The 22499-nt window shown below is 40.5% G+C and overlaps 1 protein-coding gene across 1 annotated transcript in view; it reads right to left on the bottom strand.

Moving 5' to 3' along the window:
- Positions 1 to 22499, bottom strand: part of SCP2 (sterol carrier protein 2) — a 22757-nt gene continuing 258 nt past the window's right edge. The window contains exons 2-16 of the mRNA XM_075424466.1: positions 20738 to 20792; positions 20111 to 20182; positions 17203 to 17334; positions 16190 to 16254; positions 15041 to 15167; positions 14138 to 14201; positions 13794 to 13880; positions 13030 to 13180; positions 11997 to 12144; positions 9778 to 9885; positions 7734 to 7887; positions 4446 to 4539; positions 3717 to 3846; positions 2206 to 2285; positions 1 to 909 (exon numbers count right to left, since the gene is read on the bottom strand). Of these exons, the coding sequence (XP_075280581.1) occupies positions 814 to 909; positions 2206 to 2285; positions 3717 to 3846; positions 4446 to 4539; positions 7734 to 7887; positions 9778 to 9885; positions 11997 to 12144; positions 13030 to 13180; positions 13794 to 13880; positions 14138 to 14201; positions 15041 to 15167; positions 16190 to 16254; positions 17203 to 17334; positions 20111 to 20182; positions 20738 to 20792 (1563 nt within the window). The 3' untranslated portion in view covers positions 1 to 813. The remainder of the gene's footprint in view (positions 910 to 2205; positions 2286 to 3716; positions 3847 to 4445; positions 4540 to 7733; positions 7888 to 9777; positions 9886 to 11996; positions 12145 to 13029; positions 13181 to 13793; positions 13881 to 14137; positions 14202 to 15040; positions 15168 to 16189; positions 16255 to 17202; positions 17335 to 20110; positions 20183 to 20737; positions 20793 to 22499) is intronic.

The following is a 22499-nucleotide window of genomic DNA, read 5'->3' on the forward strand; positions in this document are numbered from 1 at the left end:
AACAGGAAAAGTATATTTAATTTTCTATTAAACTTCCAACAAGAATACATTTTCCCAAAACAGAAGTTAAGGCTTTTACATTACTTATAAAGGATTTCATAATGATCAACAACTGATTTGCTCAGGAGAAACATAAAATGTTTGTTATACTTCCTCTCTGCTCTCCTGGCAAGCCTAATCTTTTCTTCAAGGTGAAGCATTATCAAATCCTGTGAATCTCAAAGCAACATTCCAGCTTCTACTTATTTCTGGATATTCTGTTTATTTTTTTTTAATTCCAAAGTAGTAATAAAAGTATTTTGTAGCAAATTCTTAAAGCCTATTCTAAAAAAATGTTGTTAGAGATCCCCTTTATAAGACCATTTTAATTTAAGCAGCAACAAATTTGTTAGACTGGAAGTCTGAAAGCATTTGTATGACATGATACTACAGCTTTTAAAAAATGCACAACATTTAATTGATATGTCAAATTACTTATAACCTTCCTCACTCTCTTCCAGCTAACCCGAACAACAGTAAGCAGCCTCTTTCAACTCTTACCTTTTATAAAATTTTTCATATTGATTAAAACAAAAATTGACACAAATGTCCATCATACACCATTTTCAAGAGTTAGTGTCTCAAACTTCGCCTAAAAATCTTTGCCATAGATAAACTGATGGAATTTATTAAGAGAATAAAGGTCTCTAACCACAGAACTTAGGTGAGAGAGGTCCAATCAAACCTGGCCTGTGCCACATTATTGATAATGTCTAGTTTCATTCTACTTTTTTTGTCAAGAATATCAAGTACTGACTGTTTACTCTAATGAGCTCAAAGTTTTGCTTTGCCTGGCTGAAGTTGTAGATTTTGAAGTTTCATTGCCATGCCCATGTTCCCAGCAACCTTCAATTTGCCTTGAAAGAATGCCTAAAAAGAAAGGAAGATTTTATGAAATGCAATACAACATACTACCCCAAATGCACCCCCCCTCAACAGTTATGGGCTATTATCCGTGTGCAGGTCCTGGTCTGCAGTTTTGTAATTCCAGCAGCTCTAGCAGACATCCCACATTCACCAACAAAGTTTACTGAGGAAGTTATATGCTTATTTTATTTGTTATACCTGAAGAGAATAAAGTTGGTATTGCATGTTTCTTGCATTATCATAACGATGGATCTGTATACAAAGCAGGGCAGAATACCCAATGTTTTGGTGATGACAGTTCGTAGAATAGATGTTCACTAATTCAACTGAAGATGATAAATCAGTGTACAGTACATGCCACAACTGATTTCTCACTCAAATCCCCCCAGCCATTGCTGGTTTTGTTACTGATGAATTCAATTCTACAGATCTAGTTTGTGGAGCAGACACACTGAAGATTTGGGTTTTTTTCCTCCGGACCTTGCAAAAAGATGAACTGTGTGCACTAAAATACCGAAATTGTAGGTGTAAAATTGTAATTGCTTCTGAACTTCCTACATGACAACATTTCTATATATAACAACACATTATTATATATATTATATATAATATATATTATTATTATCTATAACAACACATTAACAAACACATTATAACATTTCTATAATGTGGTTTACCTTCAAACTTCTCCTAGACACACTTTAGTTTTTGAAAATTCTTACTTAGCCTGTGATTACCAGACCAAAAACTTAAAATGAATGTTACCCAGAGCATTTCAAATTTAGAAGTACGGAACAGCAACTTAACCTTAACATCCAGTTTACTTGTACACCATGGCTGCGTTTGACACGCTAAGGAATAAAAAACCCAAATAATCGCAGGCATTTGGTGGATGCTCACATCAATTTCCATTTTTCAGCATCAGGGTTACTCCTTACGCTAATGCCAGCTACGAGTGTAAAGCCCTCTAAACGGAGGGCAAACATTCCTCCTTTCTTAAGGCACACTGCAAACACTAGCTGTCCCCGCTCCTCTGAAAACTAAGCACTATGTATCACCTTCTAAATTTCCTACAGTACGTCTGAGGTAATATGTACCTGGTCAGAAGGACAGATACTTGTCTTTCTCGATTAATCTTACTTTGGCCATTTTGCTCAGAGAAAGTCAAGAACTGTAATTTTTCAGATCAGCCATGGCAGTTCTGGAGGAGGGGACTTATTTAAATGATTTCAACTTAAACATACTCAAAACAAAACAAATGAGTCCGTCCTCTTACTAGCTCATCATTGCTATACTTACTGTCTGAGGATTCATTTTCCCAGTCATGAGAGCTAACAGATCAGCGTCAGCCATTGTAATTGTACAATCCGCCTTCTTATCTGCAAGATAAAAGAGTTGACTGTGAAGATTCAAACTGACAGATGAAACAGTAATAGAAGCTACAACTCTATGAAGAATCTGTTGATACTGTGGGTTAAAAAATGGTACCTGAAGTCATACAAATAAGGGCCATCACAACAATATTAGCAAGAGATCATCCAACAGCCATCTGGCTATCTGTGCCACCTCGTAGCACAGACCAGCCCAAGACTGAAGAGGACTTTTCTGAAAGGTGCTAAGCAAACTCATTCCTTGAAAAGAAACAATAACGTTCTGTCTGACTACAGGTTGATTAATTGCAAGCATTGATAATCATCTTAAGTTTTATCAGGCTTAGATTTGCTAGTATTAAGATCAACTCAGAATAAATGTGTTTTCCCCTGCGACAGTCTGAAGATATTCATCACTGAAATTTCAGGCATTTCCTGCCCTCTCCTTCAATGCGAACAACGTGTGCATTCCAAAAGCACTCATTTGAATTAACTCAAATCCAAAAGTTTTTAGGGTCTTCTTACCAGAAATAAGCTGAAAAAGTTATTTTAATAAGCTCTGAAAGAAATATTAATGTACATACCAGAGGGCCAAAAACTGCACACATCTTTTCCAACACTCATCTTGTTACTAAACTCTCTGATAAAGTGTTGTCCATACAACAGCAAACAGCGCCTTTCTTTTTCTGATAACTTAGATCAATGAATTCCAAATCAAGCCCCCTATCATGTTTTTAATTAAAAGCTTTATGATGCAGGTTCACAGATATATATAAGATTCTGAGGACAGATTGTTGTCTTTGGTTTTTTATTTATATTATGAGGATGCATGACTTCAGATACGAGACAAGACATTTTCATGGCAAGGGTACAAATCCTTTGTTTCCACTGCTTTTATGGGATTCCCCACCACTACCCAGTCTGTGTCTTATTTATGTCTGCCTTTTTTAAAATGGAACTTGAAGTTTATGTCAGCTAGTCCAGTATTGAAATCACTCAACTTTTATTGCTTAACTAGCTGCAAAGAAGTAACTTCATGACATAGACCAATTTACCGCCTACCAGTGTCTCCGATAAAGCAACTGAAGAAACAGCTAGAAATCACATTTCTAGATCAAATTTTAAGAAGAATAACAAAACCCCTGAGGTTTGATTTATTTATTTACTTTAAACTCTGATTCCTGTAAAGTCATATGACAGATCTGTCTGGAGCCTCTAAAAAAACATGCAATTACCTAGACAGAATTCAGAGTAGAAGATGTTCAATTCTTGGTCCGAAACGTCATGGATTAAAAGCATCAGTAACAAGAAAAGTTTAAAATTAAGGTAGCTCTACACCATTTTTATTCAAGGTCACTACAGCTTAAACAGAATATGAATATATATTCTTTTTGTTAGTTTTATGTGTTTTCTGCAATGATGTAATAAAACAGCACTGACCTGAATTAACTGCCACAGAGCCTTTACCGTTTTTCACATCTACTACCCAAGTTGCTTCTTTCCCATCAGGACCATCTTTTATTTTGAAGGCAAAGACTCCACCAATTTTCTTGACAAATTGCTCTCCTTCCTGTAATGACCATGTAACATGCAAATTGTTCATTTACTTCAAAATAATTTTAAAATAGTTTAAATTAAACGGAAAGTGATTTAAAAACCTTTACCCTTTCTACTAACATAGAAATACCTATTTCCCTCTATTAGGGTTCATTTAAACAACCATTTAAAAAAAAAACCACACCAAACCAAAAAACCACAAACACAAACTACGACCATCTGTACTAAAATCTATCAACTAAAAAAAAATTACCATCCTAACAGTCTAGTCTTGATGCAAGTCTGACAACATGTGATTTCTTCTAACCATATGTACAAAGCAAGGAACAAACACCAAACACAAACCTAAAGTTTCTTGTGTTAGTTAGCAAGTTCCTCATATACAATCTAAACTTGCCTTTACTGAAATACCCTTATACAGGTAGGTTACTGTCTGAAAAAAAATAATTTAAAATCACCGCACAGCATCTGACACAGCGAAATTCACAGCTGTAACGTGTTTCAATGAGCAGTACTGAGGAAGTGACTGACGCTGCTACATTCCCATCAGGTTTCACCCATGTTCTGTCGTAAATTAAAATCCTGTTGTAGGTAAAAGAAGTAGTCAAATACCTCTTGGAGCTTCTTTTCAATCTCTTTGAAGACCAAATGTGACTTAAATCCATCAACAGCTGCGCTGAGAGGCATAGCCACAATACGGCCAGTGCTGAAAAGAAAAACCCATTAATTTACATACCTCTAATCACATTTTCAGCATCTTCACATTATCATGAATAGGCCTAACACCAGCGAGAACAGCCACACTGAAACGCCTTAGCAGAATAGAGCAACTATACAATACCCAAGTGAAGCTTACTCTCTAATGGGCTTGACAGCTTGAATTACAATCACTTCACTTATCTAGATGGTTTTGCACGTATGGACAGGACACTGATTTTGTAACAGAAGTTGTTCAGATAAATCAGCAAACACCACTGCCACACCTTGTGCGAAGAGAGCGCAGCACATGCACCATCTTGGAAAACTACCTTTATTTTTTGGTATAACAAATCCCCATTTCCCTCCCAATTCACGTGGGTCTGTTAACAGTCACAACAGGCACTAAGCATTATTCCTGATTCTCTGGAGCAATGACCCCACACGGCCTGACAGCAGCAGGAAACCTAATTCTTCATTTCTGCAGAGGCACCCAGAGCCGAACTAAGCATGGAGATGTCCAAAGAAATGGCAATTCAAGCAGCAGGAAAAACAAGTTTACAATTATTACCATCTCTTGGCAGCGGAATTCAAAACTGTGGTCAGGTTTGATATTGCTAAAGTGACAGAATCACTCAAGAAACGTTGCTGGAACTTATTTGTGTGGTACTAACACTACCCTACAGATGTATGCTAGCATAGCAATAGTAAGGACTGTGTCATCTGGAAAAGACACATCAACTTTACTGGTAAACCAATGCTGTACTAACAGAATGTAAAACTGTAAGGTGACAAAAGAAAAAAAAAAAAGCAGAATTGTTTCAAAAGACCAATCTAAAATGGATCAACTCCTGCTGTCATTTACCTTCATGTACATTCTTGGCAGCCATTACTAACACCACTAGTTACAGGCTAGATCTGAATCCAATGCTTAAGTCTATATGCACTGCTGTAGAAAAAATAGTATGAGATATCTTCATGAACATGAAATGCCACCACCTTTCCCTTAATTACACAACATCATCCAATTACATAAGCAGCGTCTGAAGAGATTAGCTGCACTGTTTCGTTTCAAAGTCTGACATACATTAGTGCAACTCCTTGTGTCAGGTATCTCCCACGCACAAAGCCTTTGCGAGAACTGAAGGTTTTTAAGCTTCTCTAACATAAGATGAAACTAGTATTGCTAAGACTTCTCTGCTTTGAGATGTGCCTAAGAAGGAATCTACAAAAATCTTCATACCAATGAAGGTAAAGTGAGCTGTAGTAAATCAGACTTTGTTTCTTCAGCAGAAATATTATCTCCACATGCAAAGCTTCTCCTGATAGGAAGGCACAACTAGCAGTATCTCAAGGTTAATAGCACACAAATGGCAACAGATTCCCTGTTTCATAAAACTACAGTATTTTTAAGGACAAAGCTCAAAGCAATGGAATACAGTACACTCCCTGTAACAGTCTTCCCTTCAGATTTAAAACCCTGTACCAACACCCACTGCCAAGTTCTGCGAGCATGTCTGAAGAGAATCCACAGGAAGACATGTTCTCTTCCCCGTGTCACACCTATTTTCTCACATGGTCTAACCTCTTACAGATTACAGAAGTGATGGGATTACCACTTCTGATACTGCATTACAAAGAGCTACTGCTACAGCCCTTCAAAGTTCAATCGCTCCTCTCACTACCTCTTCCACAGATTATGCTGTCACCTCCCAAGAATTCTACAGGTCTAGCTAAAACCGACATTGCAAATACGAGTTTGGAGGGGAGTATTTCTTTCTGGAAGTACAGCACATGATAGATTTTACTGTTCATAGGTTTTTAGAGCAAATACAAAGTATTGGCATCGAGCTTTAAAACCAAAAACATAATACCCACAAAGAGTAGCTCAGTCTTTCTAAGTAAGGTTGAAAGTGAAAACGTAAAGGGAACTGTGTATTAAAAAGTCTCTCCTGAAATTCTGGTGTATTCACAAATTTTAAGTATTTTCCCTCAATTCCTGTCCATCCTAGCACAGAACTACAGCAGACGGCAAGAACAGCTTCATGGCAGAGTTCTCCTCTCACTCTGCACCATGCCACAACTGCAAATGCAAATTCCTCAGCCAGGAACGGATGAGTAACATGCCTGAATTCTAACAAGTACTTAGAACACCACATGACACACACAGCTGAAAGGAATTCTTCACCAAACCAAACTGGTAGCGATTTTCACAGTGAAAGCAGTGGGTATCTCTATTCCCATGGATGTCTTGCTTTTTTTGGCAAGTCCTTAGCTTCAATGAATTCATTTCAGTGTGGTCTATTTTGTTCTAGGAAGAGTTTATTTTGTTTTGTTTTCTGTTTCATAGAATCATAGAATGGTTTGGGTTGGAAGGGACCTTAAAGATCATCTGGTTCCAACCCCCCTGCCATGAGCAGGGACATCTTCCACCAGACCAGGGTGCTCAGAGCTCCATCCAACCTGGCCTTGCACACTGCCAGGGAGGGGGCAGCCACAGCTTCTCTGGCAACCTGGGCCAGTGTTTCACCACCCTCATGGTGAAGAATTTCTTCCTAATATCTAATCTAAATCTGCCGTCTCGTTTCCCCTCGTGCTATCACTACACACCCTTGTGAAAAGTCCCTCTCCATCCTTCCTGTGGGCCCCTTCAGGTACTGGCAGGCTGCTATAAGGTCACACCCCGCAGTCTTCTCTTCTCCAAACATTAGACTTGTTCTTAAAAGGAATCACATGAGCCATTCTTACGGGCCTGCTTGCTCTTTTCAGTAACTTGTAACTCACAGCACATACTGCTTTTCAGGAGGCAGACACTGTGTAAGTTACAATCTCTGTATGCACCCGCGGTGCTGTGAGTACGCAACAGGTCCAACAGCTGAGCGCGTCTCAGCTTACAGCGCTACTTCTTCCTCGCACAGAGGCAAACTACGATCCTAAAAGGAACTGAGTTTTGACGCGCAGAGAGGTGGGAGCAGGGTCAAGGCCAAGCGGGCTCATTTCGCAGCGCCAGGGAACCCGCGGTGGAAGTTTCCGCGGGCAGCACGGCCACGGCCCGCGCGGGAAGGCCGGATGGGCCCCGCCACCCCGCAGGCCGCTGTCCCCTCCCGGCGCAGACACGGCCCACAGGGTGACGGTTCCTCTCTCCTCAGGAAAGCCGGCGGCGGGCAGGCCCCGGCGCCGCCCGCCTCTCCCCGCGGGGCTCACCTGCCGGCTCCGGGGAAGCCCATGCCGTACAGCGTCACCACCACCGCCCCGCCGATGCCCAGGTTGTGCTGCAGCGCGACCTTTGCCCCGGGGACCTGCCGCCTCCCGGCCAGACCGCGCAGCTGCCAGCAGAGTTCGGCGCACTGCGCCAGGCCTGAAAAATCGAGCGCAGAGCTTAGCCGGGTAAAGGCAGGCGGGCCCGTACCGCAGCCATATTCCGTGCACTTCCTTCCCCAGTCAGGTATCCAGTGAGCACACACCACGGGGTGGCGAGGAGGTTAATTCCCGACAGCTCAGATACCTCGAAATACATTTTCTTGGGAGGCCTTTTCATTACAGCCCCTATTTTCGGACTGCCCTCGGTCTCCCCCCACCACGCTACCGGGTGTTTCCGCAATGGCGATCCAGTTCCTCCCCCCATCACCCAGACTGCCTCATTCACAGAATCACAGAATGTTCGGGGTTGGAAGGGACCTCTGTGGGTTATCTAGTCCAAACCCCTGCCAAAGCAGGGTCACCTACAGCAGGCTGCACAGGACCTTGTCCAGGTGGGTCTTGAATATCTCCAGAGAAGGAGACTCCACAACCTCCCTGGGCAGCCTGTTCCAGGGCTCCGTCACCCTCAGAGGGAAGAAGTTCTTCCTCATGTTCAGATGGAGCTTCCTCTGCTGCAGTTTGTGCCCATTGCCCCTTGTCCTGTCACTGGGCACCACTGAAAAGAGTTTGGCCCCATCCTCCTGACACCCACCCTGCAGATATTTGTAAGCATTTATAAGGTCCTCTCGCAGCCTTCTCTTCCTTCAGGCTGAACAAGCCCAGCTCCCTCAGCCTTTCCTCATAGGAGAGATGCTCCAGTCCCCTCACCGTCCTCGTAGCCCTCCGCTGGACTCTCTCCAGTAGCTCCTCATCTTTCTTGAACTGGGGAGCCCAGAACTGGACACAGTGCTCCAGATGGGGCCTCACTAGGGCTGAGTACAGGGGAAGGAGAACCTCCCTTGACCTACTGACCACACTCTTCCTAATGCAACCCAGGATGCCATTGGCCTTCTTGGCAGCCAGGGCACACTGCTGGCTCATGGTCAACCTGTCGTCCACTAGGACACCCAGGTGTCTCTCCGCAGGTCTGCCCCAAGCCTGTACTGATGCATGGGGTTATTCCTCCCCAGGTGCAGGACCCTGCATTTGCCTTTGTTGAACCTCATCAGGTTCCTCTCTGCCCAACTTTCCAGCCTGTCGAGGTCACGCTGAATTCACCTGCAATGTTTTTCATCCAAAATTTCCTAACACTTCCTCCCCCTACATTAAGTGCAGATTATCCAGCTGTTACAGCTGTTTAGACGAAAGTTGGTTGTTTTACAAGGCTTCCTCTTCTCCAGTTTTCTGACAACTTCTCATTTCCAAATAAGCAAGGTGAATGCTCTTCACAAATCCAGACAAATTTTCTCCAAGAGCCATCTCATTTAGAAGCAAGTGTAGCAGTTTAAAGAAAACAAAAAACAAAACAAAACAAAGAAAAATCTGTGTTGCTGGGAAACGGTGACTAACAGAGCTTCTGTTGTAAACATCACATAAATATTTTGATATCCAAGGCTTAACAGAAATGGTTTTTATTACAGCTAACAAGGGTACAGGCTATTCAGATGCAGTAAAAATCTCCAAAATCTGAATTTTAAAGGATGACAACATACAAAAATAGTCATTCAAACTGCATTCAGCAGACGTTGCACTACTGAGCAATTATTTAGAAAAAAAGTTAAGCTGTTTTGCAGATTGCTGTAATAACAAGAGGGGAAGAAAAATACCATAAAATTGAGTGCTAATAATCAAATTCACACTCCAAGGCTTTTGGTTTGAGCAATCCTGCATGGTCAACGTGCCTTAGTGCTTGCTATTAGTTGGAAATGAGAATCAACTCCAGAGCTGCTTTGCAGTCTGAGGAAGCCCTCACGTTTCATACAAACAAGTACAGGAGGGAAGCATCTGTCTGCTCAAGGGCTGTATCTCATACCTAACTGGCATGACTAGGGGAAATGTTTTTGCATACCTGTAGCACCAAGAGGATGTCCCTTCGAAATCAAGCCACCGCTGGGATTAATAACCCATTTTCCTCCATAAGTGTTGTCTCCTCTGTCAATCAGGTCAGATGCTCGTCCTATAAAACAGTATTTATAAAAGAAAAAAATGTTCCTTTTTTGGTTTTAAATGATTATTTCAATTCTACCGTCACTTACCGAAGATACTGCATGACAGTCAAAACCTAGGAAACATTACACCAGAGATTTTACAAAGAGCAGACTGAAAGTAGCCAAACTACATTAACGAGACTTGCTTATACCACTGGAGAAAATATAACATGGAAAAGTGGTGAAAGGGTTAGTGTCTGATACAAAAGCTTTTTTTAAATTTGCTGTTGAGCTGTTTTGTTGATACACGGTATTACGATATGATCAATATAATGAAACGGATCACTATTTTAATAATGAAACTGCATTGATAACTATGTTATTTTGTAAAAGAGGGGTTAATCGTAATTTGTGACCCCCAGGACATGGAGGTCCTGGTGAACACTAAGTTGAACGTGAGCCCTTGCCATAAAGAAGGCTAACGGTACCCTGGGCTGTATGAAGATATTAAGATAGTAAATAAAACCACTCACAAGACTAACGCTTAGAATTACTTAACCTTCCAGACTGTTAGCTGCCACGCCTTCAGCAGGCAGCTCTCCCTTTTAACCAGTCCCTTACTCACAGAATCACATAACGGTAGGGGTTGGAAGGAACCTCTGTGGGTCATCTAGTCCAACCCCCCTGCCGAAGCAGGGTCACCTACAGCAGGCTGCACAGGACCTTGTCCAGGCGGGTCTTGAATAGCTTCTTCGGCCTACACTGTTAACGCTGAAGTCTAAAAAAGATGTGCCACATTTCCTGTATTTGTAACTTACTTCTGCCCTTAAGTGAGAATACCAGGTTAGTCTTGCACATCTAAATCCACAGTGTGCTTTACGCCATTTCACAAATCTCTGTGTCTAATTACTCTACCATTCCAAGATAAGTTTCACATACTATTAAGGTCAGACTGACTGAAAGGTGGTAAGAATTGCACTATTAAATTACCATACAAAAGATTTACTGGTCAAAATAGACAAGTACCATCAGGACTCTTCTGTATCTTCGATTAAAGGAATGAAACTAAAAAGATTCATGTACCTATTTAAATAATGTCATATGTTTACCATTTTTACTGCAGATACCGTAAAAACACAGCAAAGATAACAGTAAAAAGCAAGCATTCAAAGGCAAATATTTGAAGACCTACAAACACATAAAAAGTCTTCCTGACGATCTGCGAACGTCTCTGTTTCAGTGAAAAAGCTCAGACTTAATACAATACACCACCTAGTGACAGAGTATGGTATTGTCTCAAAATTAGTTAAAAAAATCAGAGACAGATTACATCAGATGATTATTTATGCAAAGCAAGAATACATTTAGAGTTTAAATACATCAAATACTAAAGCAGCTGTTCAATATGTTACTTATTTGAAATCAAACCAAAACCTCTTCAGTAGAAAATTTTAATGGTTTGACTTACACACACAGAACTAAACTCCACTGTCGTTTAACCTCTTCTAAATCCACTGAAATCAATGAAATTAAACTGATCTGCACAGACTGTGCATTGTTACATGGCTGACTTTAGAGGCACGTTCACAACTTGCCAACAACTCTGTATTTTCAAAGGCAAAGCTGTTTCAAGACTTAAAAAAAAGTCGTATCAAAAATAAGTAACTTGGTAAGGCCCTCTATAGGCAATTCTTGTCTGATATTTATCTTCTTAAAAGGAAATACAAAGATGGAGGCAAACCTTGGGGTAGGTAAGTATATAGCCCTGAAAAAGGGCATAATATTGAGAAAGATCACAAGAGTCCTTCATTCCCTTGCTCTTTTTGCTTAAAAAAGCCATCCCTGCACAAGCTAGCCTTATGATTTCACGTAGTTGTTCAACATTTTGCCTTGTACATTTCTTCAGAAATCACAGTAAAATGCTTATTTGTTAAACTAATTCTAGAGCTTGCAGGTCTTCCTTATGTTACTACAGTGGTAATTTGCTTTTCCCTCTTATGAGGTTAGCTAATAAGGCTTCCAAATATAGAAGACCTGTTCAGTAGACAACTCGAAGTTCTAATTAAATGAACAGATAAAAAGATATTTTTAATGCTTTCCGTTTTAACAAAACAATGATCTCCACTGATCCATCTCTTACCTTCTGGACAGAGTCCCAGAGCTTCGTAGGTAATTAACTCATTAACTGAGAAACAGTCATGAAGTTCGATCACATCAACATCTTTAGGTTTTAGGCCTGCTTTTTCAAAACATTTTTCTGCAGCTTTTTTAGTCATATCGTAGCCAACCTGCAACAAGAAGAAATTGTTCATTAAAATATCATTAAAGAAACATAGCTAGCAATTTCATTTCTACACTTAATTTTAAACATGCTTCTATATATCCTGTAAGTAATCCGTAGGAGGCGGCGTTCTAATTTGTTTTAATGCATCACGTATCACAGAGCTTAATATTCATGCAGTACAAATTGTACAAAAGGAAATAATACATTCTAAGTCTCGTTGTTGGCATGTGGAAACTCTTCTTTGGAACATCCTCTATGTTCTCAACCTTGCTCACAAGCCAAATTGCACAACTCAGATTAACAGCCTTGAAACAAATCCTCGAACTGCCTTGCTACCTTTTTATGTCAGCCACCTGACTAGAAATGGATTTGAAACACAAATAGAACATGACTGCGGTAGAAACTACTGGGTATTCTGATGCTTTGACTTACATCCAATTATTTCAGTCAATTTGAAGTGGGATCCAAATTTGGCAGTTCAAGTCTTTCCCTTCACTCCACTCAAGCATGCAATCATGACTATACCCAACAGGTTATTTCAGCTTCAGTATTACACAAACCTAAATAAAATTGTCTTAAGTTCCATTACTCTTACAAACAGAAAAATTAAAGAAGTGTTTTTCTTGCTATTGAAGTTGTTTAAAAAGTAACCTTTAAGCGATCTGTTAAAAACTAGGTTTCTGATAGCCTGTTTATAACTTTCTCACTGTTCTTCTACAATCAAACTCTTTGCTTACTTTACCTGCACAAATGAAGTTACTTCTACATTCACCACAAAGTATAATTTGTTTGCTTTCTGACACGGAAACGTCTACAGTATCATTAGGACTTGCAGGTATTAAAAAAACAACCCAGAGGAGTATCAGGGAACACAGAATTGTAAACCTACCATCTTCATACAACTGTTTCCTTCAAATGTGCTTGGATAATCAGTAGCCATCACCTGGGCTAGAATTTCCACAGCTTTTGGCTGCAATTTATGCCTTTTCACAAACTCCTCACTAGCCAAAATTGCAGCTGCGGCACCATTCGATGTTGGGCTGATTGAAAGAAAAATCCTGATGTCATCATTCTAAATTAGTAATGTCAGTCTTCCATAGAATTATCTTTTCATACAAACCAAAAAAAAAAAAAAAGACAAGAAAAAACCCACTTTCTTTGGCTGAAGCCACTGAATAAACCCCATCAGTGTTTGCTGGACACTTTCACTAAAATTTATAACACACATTTGAAAATCATGACATCAAAATACACACGTATCATTAAGGTTTTTCAGATGAGAAAAAAAAAAATCAAAGCTTCTACTTGGCTATAAACATTGTTAACAACAAGCCTTTCAGGAGTGTACAGAAAAGGCTGAAGAGAAGTATTAACACTTAACAGCAATGGATGCATGTTCGTAAAAGATACAGACTGACGCAAGAGCCCCAAAGTACAAAACATAGTAAGTTTACTGTATTATACTGTGACCAAGTATCTAGACAGTGTTTGGTCAGGACAGACATTCCACATTTGTTTTATTTATAAGAAGTTTTACTTAAAATAATCTGTAAATTTTAATTTACACGCAAACAGACCTTTATTTAAACAGATGTCCTACCATATTTGTCTTAACATCAAGATTTATTTCACAATGTTAAGTCCTCTCCTTACCAACACTGTAACACAGTCAAGAAATCAAAAATTTTGCGAGAATGCAGAACTTCATCTAGTGTGTACTCCTTTTGGAACTGGGAATACCTACGAAAAACATACAGATGCCATCTTAGTTTTAGCACAGCCCTTTGTGGTAGACGTATTAGTATCACACAATTAGGCAGCTATAGAGCTGTTTTTACAAAGTGTAAGGCACTGGATGTAGAATTTATGCTGGGTATAATTCTCATGCCACAATAAAGAATATACCCTGCAAAGTATTTCTAAAAATAATACTCAGTTTTGCATGAATTTTTTAACAGCAACGTATGTTCAGTATAGAGGCAGACTACATTACTCACGGGTTGTTAGTTGAATGGCTATGATTCTTCCATGCAATTTTTGCAAAGTACTCTGGATTTGTCCCTGGAAGGGGAAAGCAACCTGTGTTGAAACACTTTGAAATACAAACAGCGCGAACATAACATTTTAAATACCGTGTCATAAGAATTTGACCTTTACAAGCACCTTTACAAGAGGGTCATTGTTATCAAGGCTTTCCTTACAACTCAGGTCTAAAAACTAGATAAAGACTATTAAACGTGGTTGAGTTTTAGCTCACAGAACATCCTAATTGGATATTTAACACTTGCTAACGTCAAAATACAGAAAATAAGTACATTTGATTTGAGGCATTATTACATTACTGAAACCCGAATGCTCATTTTCCTACCAGTGCAAGACATACACTGGTCTACAACTAAGTGCAAATAAAAGATGCTCAGCAGGCCAGCCTGTTACCTTGGAGCCAGTTCCCTTGTCTGGTGAGGGGGGAAGAAACGGCAGTGGCAGCAGGCTAGTACTATATATTGAATCAAATACCCAAAAGCTTTTGTCAGACAATTCAGTCCCAAGCCTATCTACCCATCCTAAGACACAAGGAAAAAATGCAGGAAGTTAAACAACCTTATCGCCCAGACCTTACAGAAGCACAAACCCTACCATTTGCATGACTACCAGATACTCTGTATCACAGCCATAATTTGTCTCCTGATGGGTTTGTTTGCCTACACATCACTAAGTTTTTCTGTAGATAACTCTTTATCCAAATGTATTCCCATATATGCTAGTTGTAGATGTTGCAGTTGTAGTACTTGGGCAAAAGAAAGGATGCTGAACGCTACCATTTTTTAAAAATGAAATCCTAATATGTATTTTTTAAAATCACTTCATTAAAAGAGGACAATGAAAAAAATTGAACATACCATATTTCTCCATATATTCTTTGCCAGCACTTCCAAACATCTGAGGTGCTACTGGAGCACTTGCTAAGCCATATTTATTTACCATAATTTCCAAATGTTTATCCACTGGATTAGTTCTGTCTGAAAACTAAGAGAAATAGTTATAAAGCAAGTCATAATTTCCTTTTCTTTACATTGCCACAAAAAAGTGCCATGGATTTCAACTAGAGGTTTTCAATATTTTAACAATTCCAGTGGACAGTACATTGCACTTCAGTGACATGTTTTGAAGCATTCATAAATTCCTAACTGTAAGAAAGAGCAAATGGGCAGAAAACGCTTAACATTATCACCGCGCTTATTCACGGTAGGGACCACTCCTATGTGATTTCTACCACAGTCACTATTTTCAGCAGAGGACTTCAGGTATTTTCCACCTCAGCTCAAAATTCTACAGCTGATAGAGTTCCAGGTTATAAAATGAACACTGTAGTAGTATTTTCAAAGAAGCTTAGATAAAATATCGTACAGCATGTTAAAGATAACTCTTACTCATTTCAATCAGTTGTTAAATTTAACATTTCTCAGCCAAACTTCTGCATATGTTACCAAATTTGGCAGTTCTGTAGTTAAATGACACACGGGCTCTAATGCCGTAAGGCAAAATACAAACAAAAATCCCACGCTTCTCCAGTTCGCAAAAAAAAAAGGAAGAGACAAGAAAGAAAGGTCTACAGAAGCCCTTAGGTTTTGGGAGCATGTTAACTGGTCAACTGAGTATCAAGCCAAAAGTCAGAAGACTTGGATTCTTTCTTCAATTTGCTGTGTCATTTTAAGACAGACACTTCAACTATTCAGTGCTTTGGTATTCTATCGGGCATTTTCATTATTCCCTGTTAATCCTACCTTTAATGTCTTCTTGTCAAAATACTAAAAGCATGACATACTGCATAAAATCAATCCTAAACATTCCATGCAAAATTTGTATATCATAGCTGAAATCAGACTCATAAAATTCATTAAGTTTCCATGGATAAGAATAACGGTTTATTTTGTAATCCTCTATAACAACAGCTTAAAGTAACTGATATTTATAAGAATATGTCTCAGAGACTGAGGAGGTGTATTTCATCTACACAGATAATGAAGCGTATAAAGCGTTTCACTTACACCTACACCAAGGGATCCTTTTGCCATCCTCTCAAAGCCAAGTGCCAAAACACAATCTGCCAAACCTTAAAATAAAATTTGTGGCTATTTAAAACACAGTGTAATTATAAATGACATTACGTACTAACAACTACTGAATTACAAGAAACATAGATAAGCACCTACCAGATGCTCTTCCTCCTTTCTTCATTTTTGAAAGAGCTAAACTGGGGTGGGAATGGTATTGATACAAACATATTGATGCTGAAGAATGAGAGTTCACTACAACGTTTGATTTATTTTCAAACTATTTGACAGCAATTATCTTAGATGACCAAGCACTTACGTCTCTGCTACAAATACTAGAATAAGTATACAGAATGTTACTACAGTTTTCAGTATAGAAATGTCAGCACTTACATGCAAGAAAGTATCAAAGTCCACAAAGGAAGTACAGAAACAGAAGGAAACACTCCTCTGTCAGTTCAAAGCATAGTCTGTCAGAAGGCTTTGCTCTGTTCCCCTCCCTGCCAAAAATTCGTTAGTCAAACACTTATGTTAACTTCAAGTTTAAAAAAAAAAAAAGCTAAGCTTTCTAGCAGATTCTTCTCTCATCTTCATCCTGCAGAGTCTAGTGTCTTGCAGTACTGTAACACAACTTGTTCCACACTACTCCAAACAATTCTTCCAGAAAAAACTTAGCTGGCTTATTACTTACTAGGTTGATACAGCTTGTGACACAGGAAAGGATGTTTATATCCATATACACCATCTTACTGCATCACAGACATAGTCTCTAAGGTGCACACATAATGCTCCAGTTCATAGTGACAATCTTACTCTTTTAAGTGCTTGGTCTTCTATTTGTGTATACAGCTGACCAACCTTTTCAGCTGAGTGAGGCAGAAAACAGTTTTGCCTATGAGGACAGGACATTTACAACTCAGTACTCACACATTCAGTGGCTCCGTTCTTCATTCAGGTTATGTTTATAGAAATAGAGGATATGTATTATCCAGAGCAAAACAACTCACCTCCTTCTACTAGTTGTCTGGCCATGAACAAAGCAGTTGATCCAGTAGCACAGTTGTTGTTAACATTAATGATAGGAATGCCAGTTAAACCCAAACTGTGATAGATAGCCCGCTGTCCACAGGTTGAGTCACCTTTACACAGACACAAGATTAAAATAAGGTACATGCTCTAATATCATCAGCAAAAAGAAATCCCACCATGTATGTGCAATGCTACCACTTCAACTGTAAACCTGAACTTTCGAACTGTCATCTTGAGTATGTCTCTCAAGTATCCACAGTACAAGAGCCTTACAAACAAGATGAAAATCATCAATTAAAACAGAAATTTGGCCTGCTTCTGTGATAACAGGCTGTGAATCAACGGAAGGTAAATGGACTGGACAGAAACATCTTAGAGGTGTGGCTTGGAAGCTGCTATAGGTATCACAGCTGACTGACCCTACTTCAGTTGCCAAAATACAGTCATTAATATAGAAACAGGAAGAAAGTAAATGGAAAACTCTCTTTGGAATGGAAACAGATTTCCCCATAACAGAAACCTGATTTTGACTGCTTTGAGAAATACATCAGGCATCTACGAATTTGAGTGACAGGAAAAGGTTCAAACCAGTCATTTAACACCATCTCCTTTCACTACAATAAGCACGGACTGCAAGTTAAAAGATTCTGCTAAGAGTGTCTACTAGAAATCTGTTTGAGGGTTGTGCTGGTTTTAGCTGAGAGAGTTAATTTTCTTCATAGTAGCTAGTTTGGGGCTATGTTTCCCAGCCAGAGCAGGGCAAGGGGAGGAGTTCATTGCAATGTTAAACCCCATAATGTGGCCCAAAGGGACCAGGGGTGGATATTATAATGGAAACACCTTCAAATTCTTGTAACCCAGGATCTGAGTTCCATGTTATGGGAATTACTATAGCGGAAACCACCCGAACCAGTGGAGGACAAGCCCTGCAAGAAGCAGTGCAAGTGCAGCAGTGACCCAACCCGAGCTTGCTTTGGTGCCCAGAAACTCCACGCAACACACCACCTCTCTTGTCCTGAGTGACCACTGTAACAGACGGAGCCCAATGTCATGGATGAAATTAACTCAATGGACATTCTGTGAACATTTTACAGGGGTGGTCCACAGATGAAGGGAATGATAGCTGTGTATTGTATCAAACATTGGGAAGGCGGGTGGGAGTCAATGAGGATGTATTGGATAGCGTGTGCCCTGAGCATGACATAAATGATATGGAATAACGGGTGGAGAATGTGCTGGTTTTGGCTGGGACAGAGTTAATGTTCTTCACAGCAGCTAGTACAGGGCTATGCTTTGGGTTTGTGCTGAAAACAGTGCTGATAATACATGGATGTTTTCGTTGGTACTGAGCAGGGCTCACACTGGCTTTACAAGGCCTCTTCTGCCTCTCGCCCCACCCCACCAGTGAGGGGGCTGGGGGTGCACAAGGAGCTGGGAGGGGACACAGCCGGGACAGCTGACCCTGGCTGACCAAAGGCATATTCCATACTGTATTATGTCATGCTCAGCAAATATACAAAGCTGGGGGGAGAAGTAGGAAGGGGATGACACTCAGAGTGATGGCATTTGTCTTCCCAAGTAACCATTGCGTGTGGTGGAGCCCTGCTTTACTGGAGATGGCTGAACACCTGCCTGCCAACAGCATGTAGTGAATGAATTCCTTCTTTTGCTTTGCTTGCCTGCACAGCTTTTACATTACCCGTTAAACTGTCTTTATCTCAACCCATGAGTTTTCTCAGTTTTACCCTTCCAATTCTCTCCCCCACCCCGCTAACAGGGAGCGAGTGAGGGGCTGGGTGCTGCTTGGTTGCTGGCTGGGGTTAAACCATGACAAGGGTCCTGCCGGTAATGAAGGCAGGGCAGCACTGTGTTGGTATCTGAACAACTCAGTCTTGTCTACATCAGCGGTGAAGCATTAATGTGGGAGACGGGGATAGGAGCAGATTGCTGCGGTGAGCAGAGAGCTAAAGTAAACAAGATAAGAGAAAGAAAGGGGCCCTTGTTACCTGTAACTACAAGCACACAGACAGCGTGCGATCAGCAGCCTCGCTGGCTGGCCTGCACGTGATGTGTCTGCAGATTGGCTAGAAGCTGAGTAAGAAACTCCTGCGAATAGTTGCCTTATCGGGATGGAAAGTCCCGAGCTGTCTCACATCTGGGTAAAGATGTACAAAGCACTGCTTGCAAAATAAACTTTGTCTCACTTTCACCTCGAGTCCGTGCTGTAATATGCCACACATTAATCTGGAGCTACGCTAATGCATGTACTCTCAGTAATCTTATTACAGTACATTAAACATGGTTATGTATTTATATATGTCCATAGGATTAAAATAGTTATGAACCTCTCAGAGCAGACCTCATCTATCACTTAGAGTCAAGTCCAAGCAGGTATCTTTTCTGTCCACTTGGGATGAAAGTGCAAGCACACAGTACGTGTTTGGTCTCCAAAATACCCCTAGCAAGTGTCTTCAACACAAGAGCACTGGATAAACAAGCATATCCATTCTACTGCACACACAGCATCACACAAAGAACGAAACAACTTGCAAGTCTATTGCCATACACATTATAATACAAAAGTTTTGCACCACCTGAATAAATATACCACCTGATCTTGCTGAAAGAGCTACTTGTATAAACCACATTTGCAAGACATAATTTTACGGAAATCTTTCCATACGCACGACTCGAACTGTAAACTCCACAAATAAACAGAGATCTGTGATCACTAAAAATAATAATTTTTTAAAAGTTTGAGACAGTTCTACAAACTGACACAATTAAATACTATAACCTGAAACTGATGGGATTCCCTATACTTTACCCACACAGATGTCTGCAAATGTCACAGATGTCACATCCCAATCAACTGACATTACTTACCATAAACATAACCCACACATGCCTGCTCCACTGCTGAATAAGGAATCCCAGCATCAGCTAGAGCCTTCTGGCCTGAAAAAAAGTTTATAAGTTGAAAGGAGGGGGGAAAAACAAAAAAAAACCTCCCAATCGTAACAAGCAAACCTAGCTTAGTAGGTATGATTAGTGCATTCACAAGCGAGTAAGAAAGCTGTAAAAATTCCTTGTTATACGATGCAAATGGTTAATCTAGTCCTGCTTATTAATTCTCATAAGGACAATTTTGCAGTATTTTGAGTTCTAAACAAGCTCCTTTATCAGAAAATTTCATGTAATCAATTCTGTGTTCATGCACAAAGGTTGTTTGTCCCAATGAAAGTATGTTTGAGTAATACAGGTAGGCATGATTTCAGTGTCCAGTTCAATTCCTACCCTTATGACTTCAGTACTGGAAGGCAGTGAGTTGAACAGGTTGGTTATAGATTTTGTGAAAGTGCTCCTTTTTTACCAGTTTTAGATTTGCTTTTTTGTATGTATCTATTCACTGAACAGTAGCTGCTTCTTCACACGTCTAATAATAAGGTTGACTGTAAGAGTTAAAATAAGTGACAGCAATCGAACTAAATGCTTTCTTTATGATTAACTTACCCGCCTCCTTAGCCATATCGGGGTAATCACCACTCTCCTCACCAGGCTTTGAGAACTGACAAGAACGAAAGAAAAGGAAAAAAAAAAGGCAAGAACAAATCATAGTGAGATTTAATACCTCTTTTGCTCAAATTAGTATATTTAAAAGCTTTATAACTAACTTAAAAACAGGTTTGTGAACAATCCGTTTTAAATAATGCAGACAATTTAATTGACCCAAAAGCGCACGCACAAATCCGCACAATTCCCAAGTGCTACTGCCAGACACTGTGATGGCTAAAAATCACAAAATAGCGCTATTTTATGGAAGCTGAGGACCATTTTTGCTCAGTGTTAAAGATCCATGACTTGTATGGAGATGGACACTAACCCTGCCCAAAGCCAGTGGGTGAGACAGAGAATAACTGTCACCTCCACTGATTCATTATAATACACACATAATATTCAGGCTTTGACAAATATGACCCTTGCACTTTATTTTTTTATGTAACAAGAAAATGCTTGTTCTTTGTACAGTACTTCATTCTACATAAGCCTCCCTTTTCTCAGCCTTATTCCACTTTGTTACAAATCATATCGTACCGTACCCCTCACGGTAGTGGTGGTATTTCTTATTTCTTTGTAGTATGACTCATTAGAGTCCACCAACAAACACATGCGTTTGGTATTTTCACCTCATTAACAAAAAGTGCCACTGCTAAAAAAAAAAATCATCTAACTACTAACAAATTATTTGACTTTCACTGTTAGGATATAAAAATTGCTATCTCCTCATCCTTACCTCCCCAACTCCAGCCTTTTGCAACACTTAGCTGTACTTTCTGCAGTGCCTCCTTCCCTTAATTTAGACAGAGAACTTTCATACTGAAGGCCATAAGAAAAATGAGCCAGCAAACTGATCATTGTAAAAGTCTGTAAGAGCGATTGATGTTACTTGGGCTAACAAAGAGGGAAAAGGGGTATTGACAATTGCTCCAGTCACACTAAACTGGTAGCTGAGATGATTCGCTTCTGAAAGGCAGGGTCTGTGGCACTGACAAGTACACACACGGGAAACGCGGACTGCCGTTTGGAGAAGGCAGACCAATTATTAGCAAACGTTAAATCACTAAGACGAAAATAAAAGGGAAAGGATGCAATCCTAAAAGAATTCACAATAAAATGCCTAATATGCAGTATAGTGTCTGACATGTTCTAGTTGTCTCTTCCATGCTCTTGTTTCTTCCTCGACCACACCACAGATGAGCTTAAGGTGAGGTCCAGTAACTTCCACAGCTACACTCTGGGACCCGGTCCAATAAAAGCAATTAACAGAGTGAAGACTTTAACCGTTTATTTCCCCCCGTATCACATCACGCGCTGAAGAAGTGCCCATGCAGCAACAAAACAAGTTATTGGGGGGGGGGGGGGGCTGTTTCTGATTACTCTGGCGAACACCAAGGTCGCTTTAGGCGTCACCGACCGAGGTAACAACGGTTCCTGCAGCTTTTGCTCCTCTCTGAAAGCGCGCCACGCCGTGTGAACTCCGTGCCGGGAGCCCGAAGGGCAGCAGGGGGGAAGCGCCCCAGGAGAGCCCCTGCCCCGGGGCCGCCGCCGCCTCCCGGCTCCCAGCAGCGAGGGGCCGAGCTCCTGCCCAGAGGCCGCAGCGACACGGGGACGCGCTCCGGCCACCGCAAGCCCACGTCACCCACCCGACCAACGCAGCTCCGAAACGTCCCGCCCGGCCGCAGGCTCCAGCCCCCCCGCGCACACCGGCCACAGG

The sequence above is a fragment of the Opisthocomus hoazin genome, chromosome 6 (assembly GCF_030867145.1).
Source record: "Opisthocomus hoazin isolate bOpiHoa1 chromosome 6, bOpiHoa1.hap1, whole genome shotgun sequence".
Lineage (NCBI taxonomy): Eukaryota > Metazoa > Chordata > Aves > Opisthocomiformes > Opisthocomidae > Opisthocomus > Opisthocomus hoazin.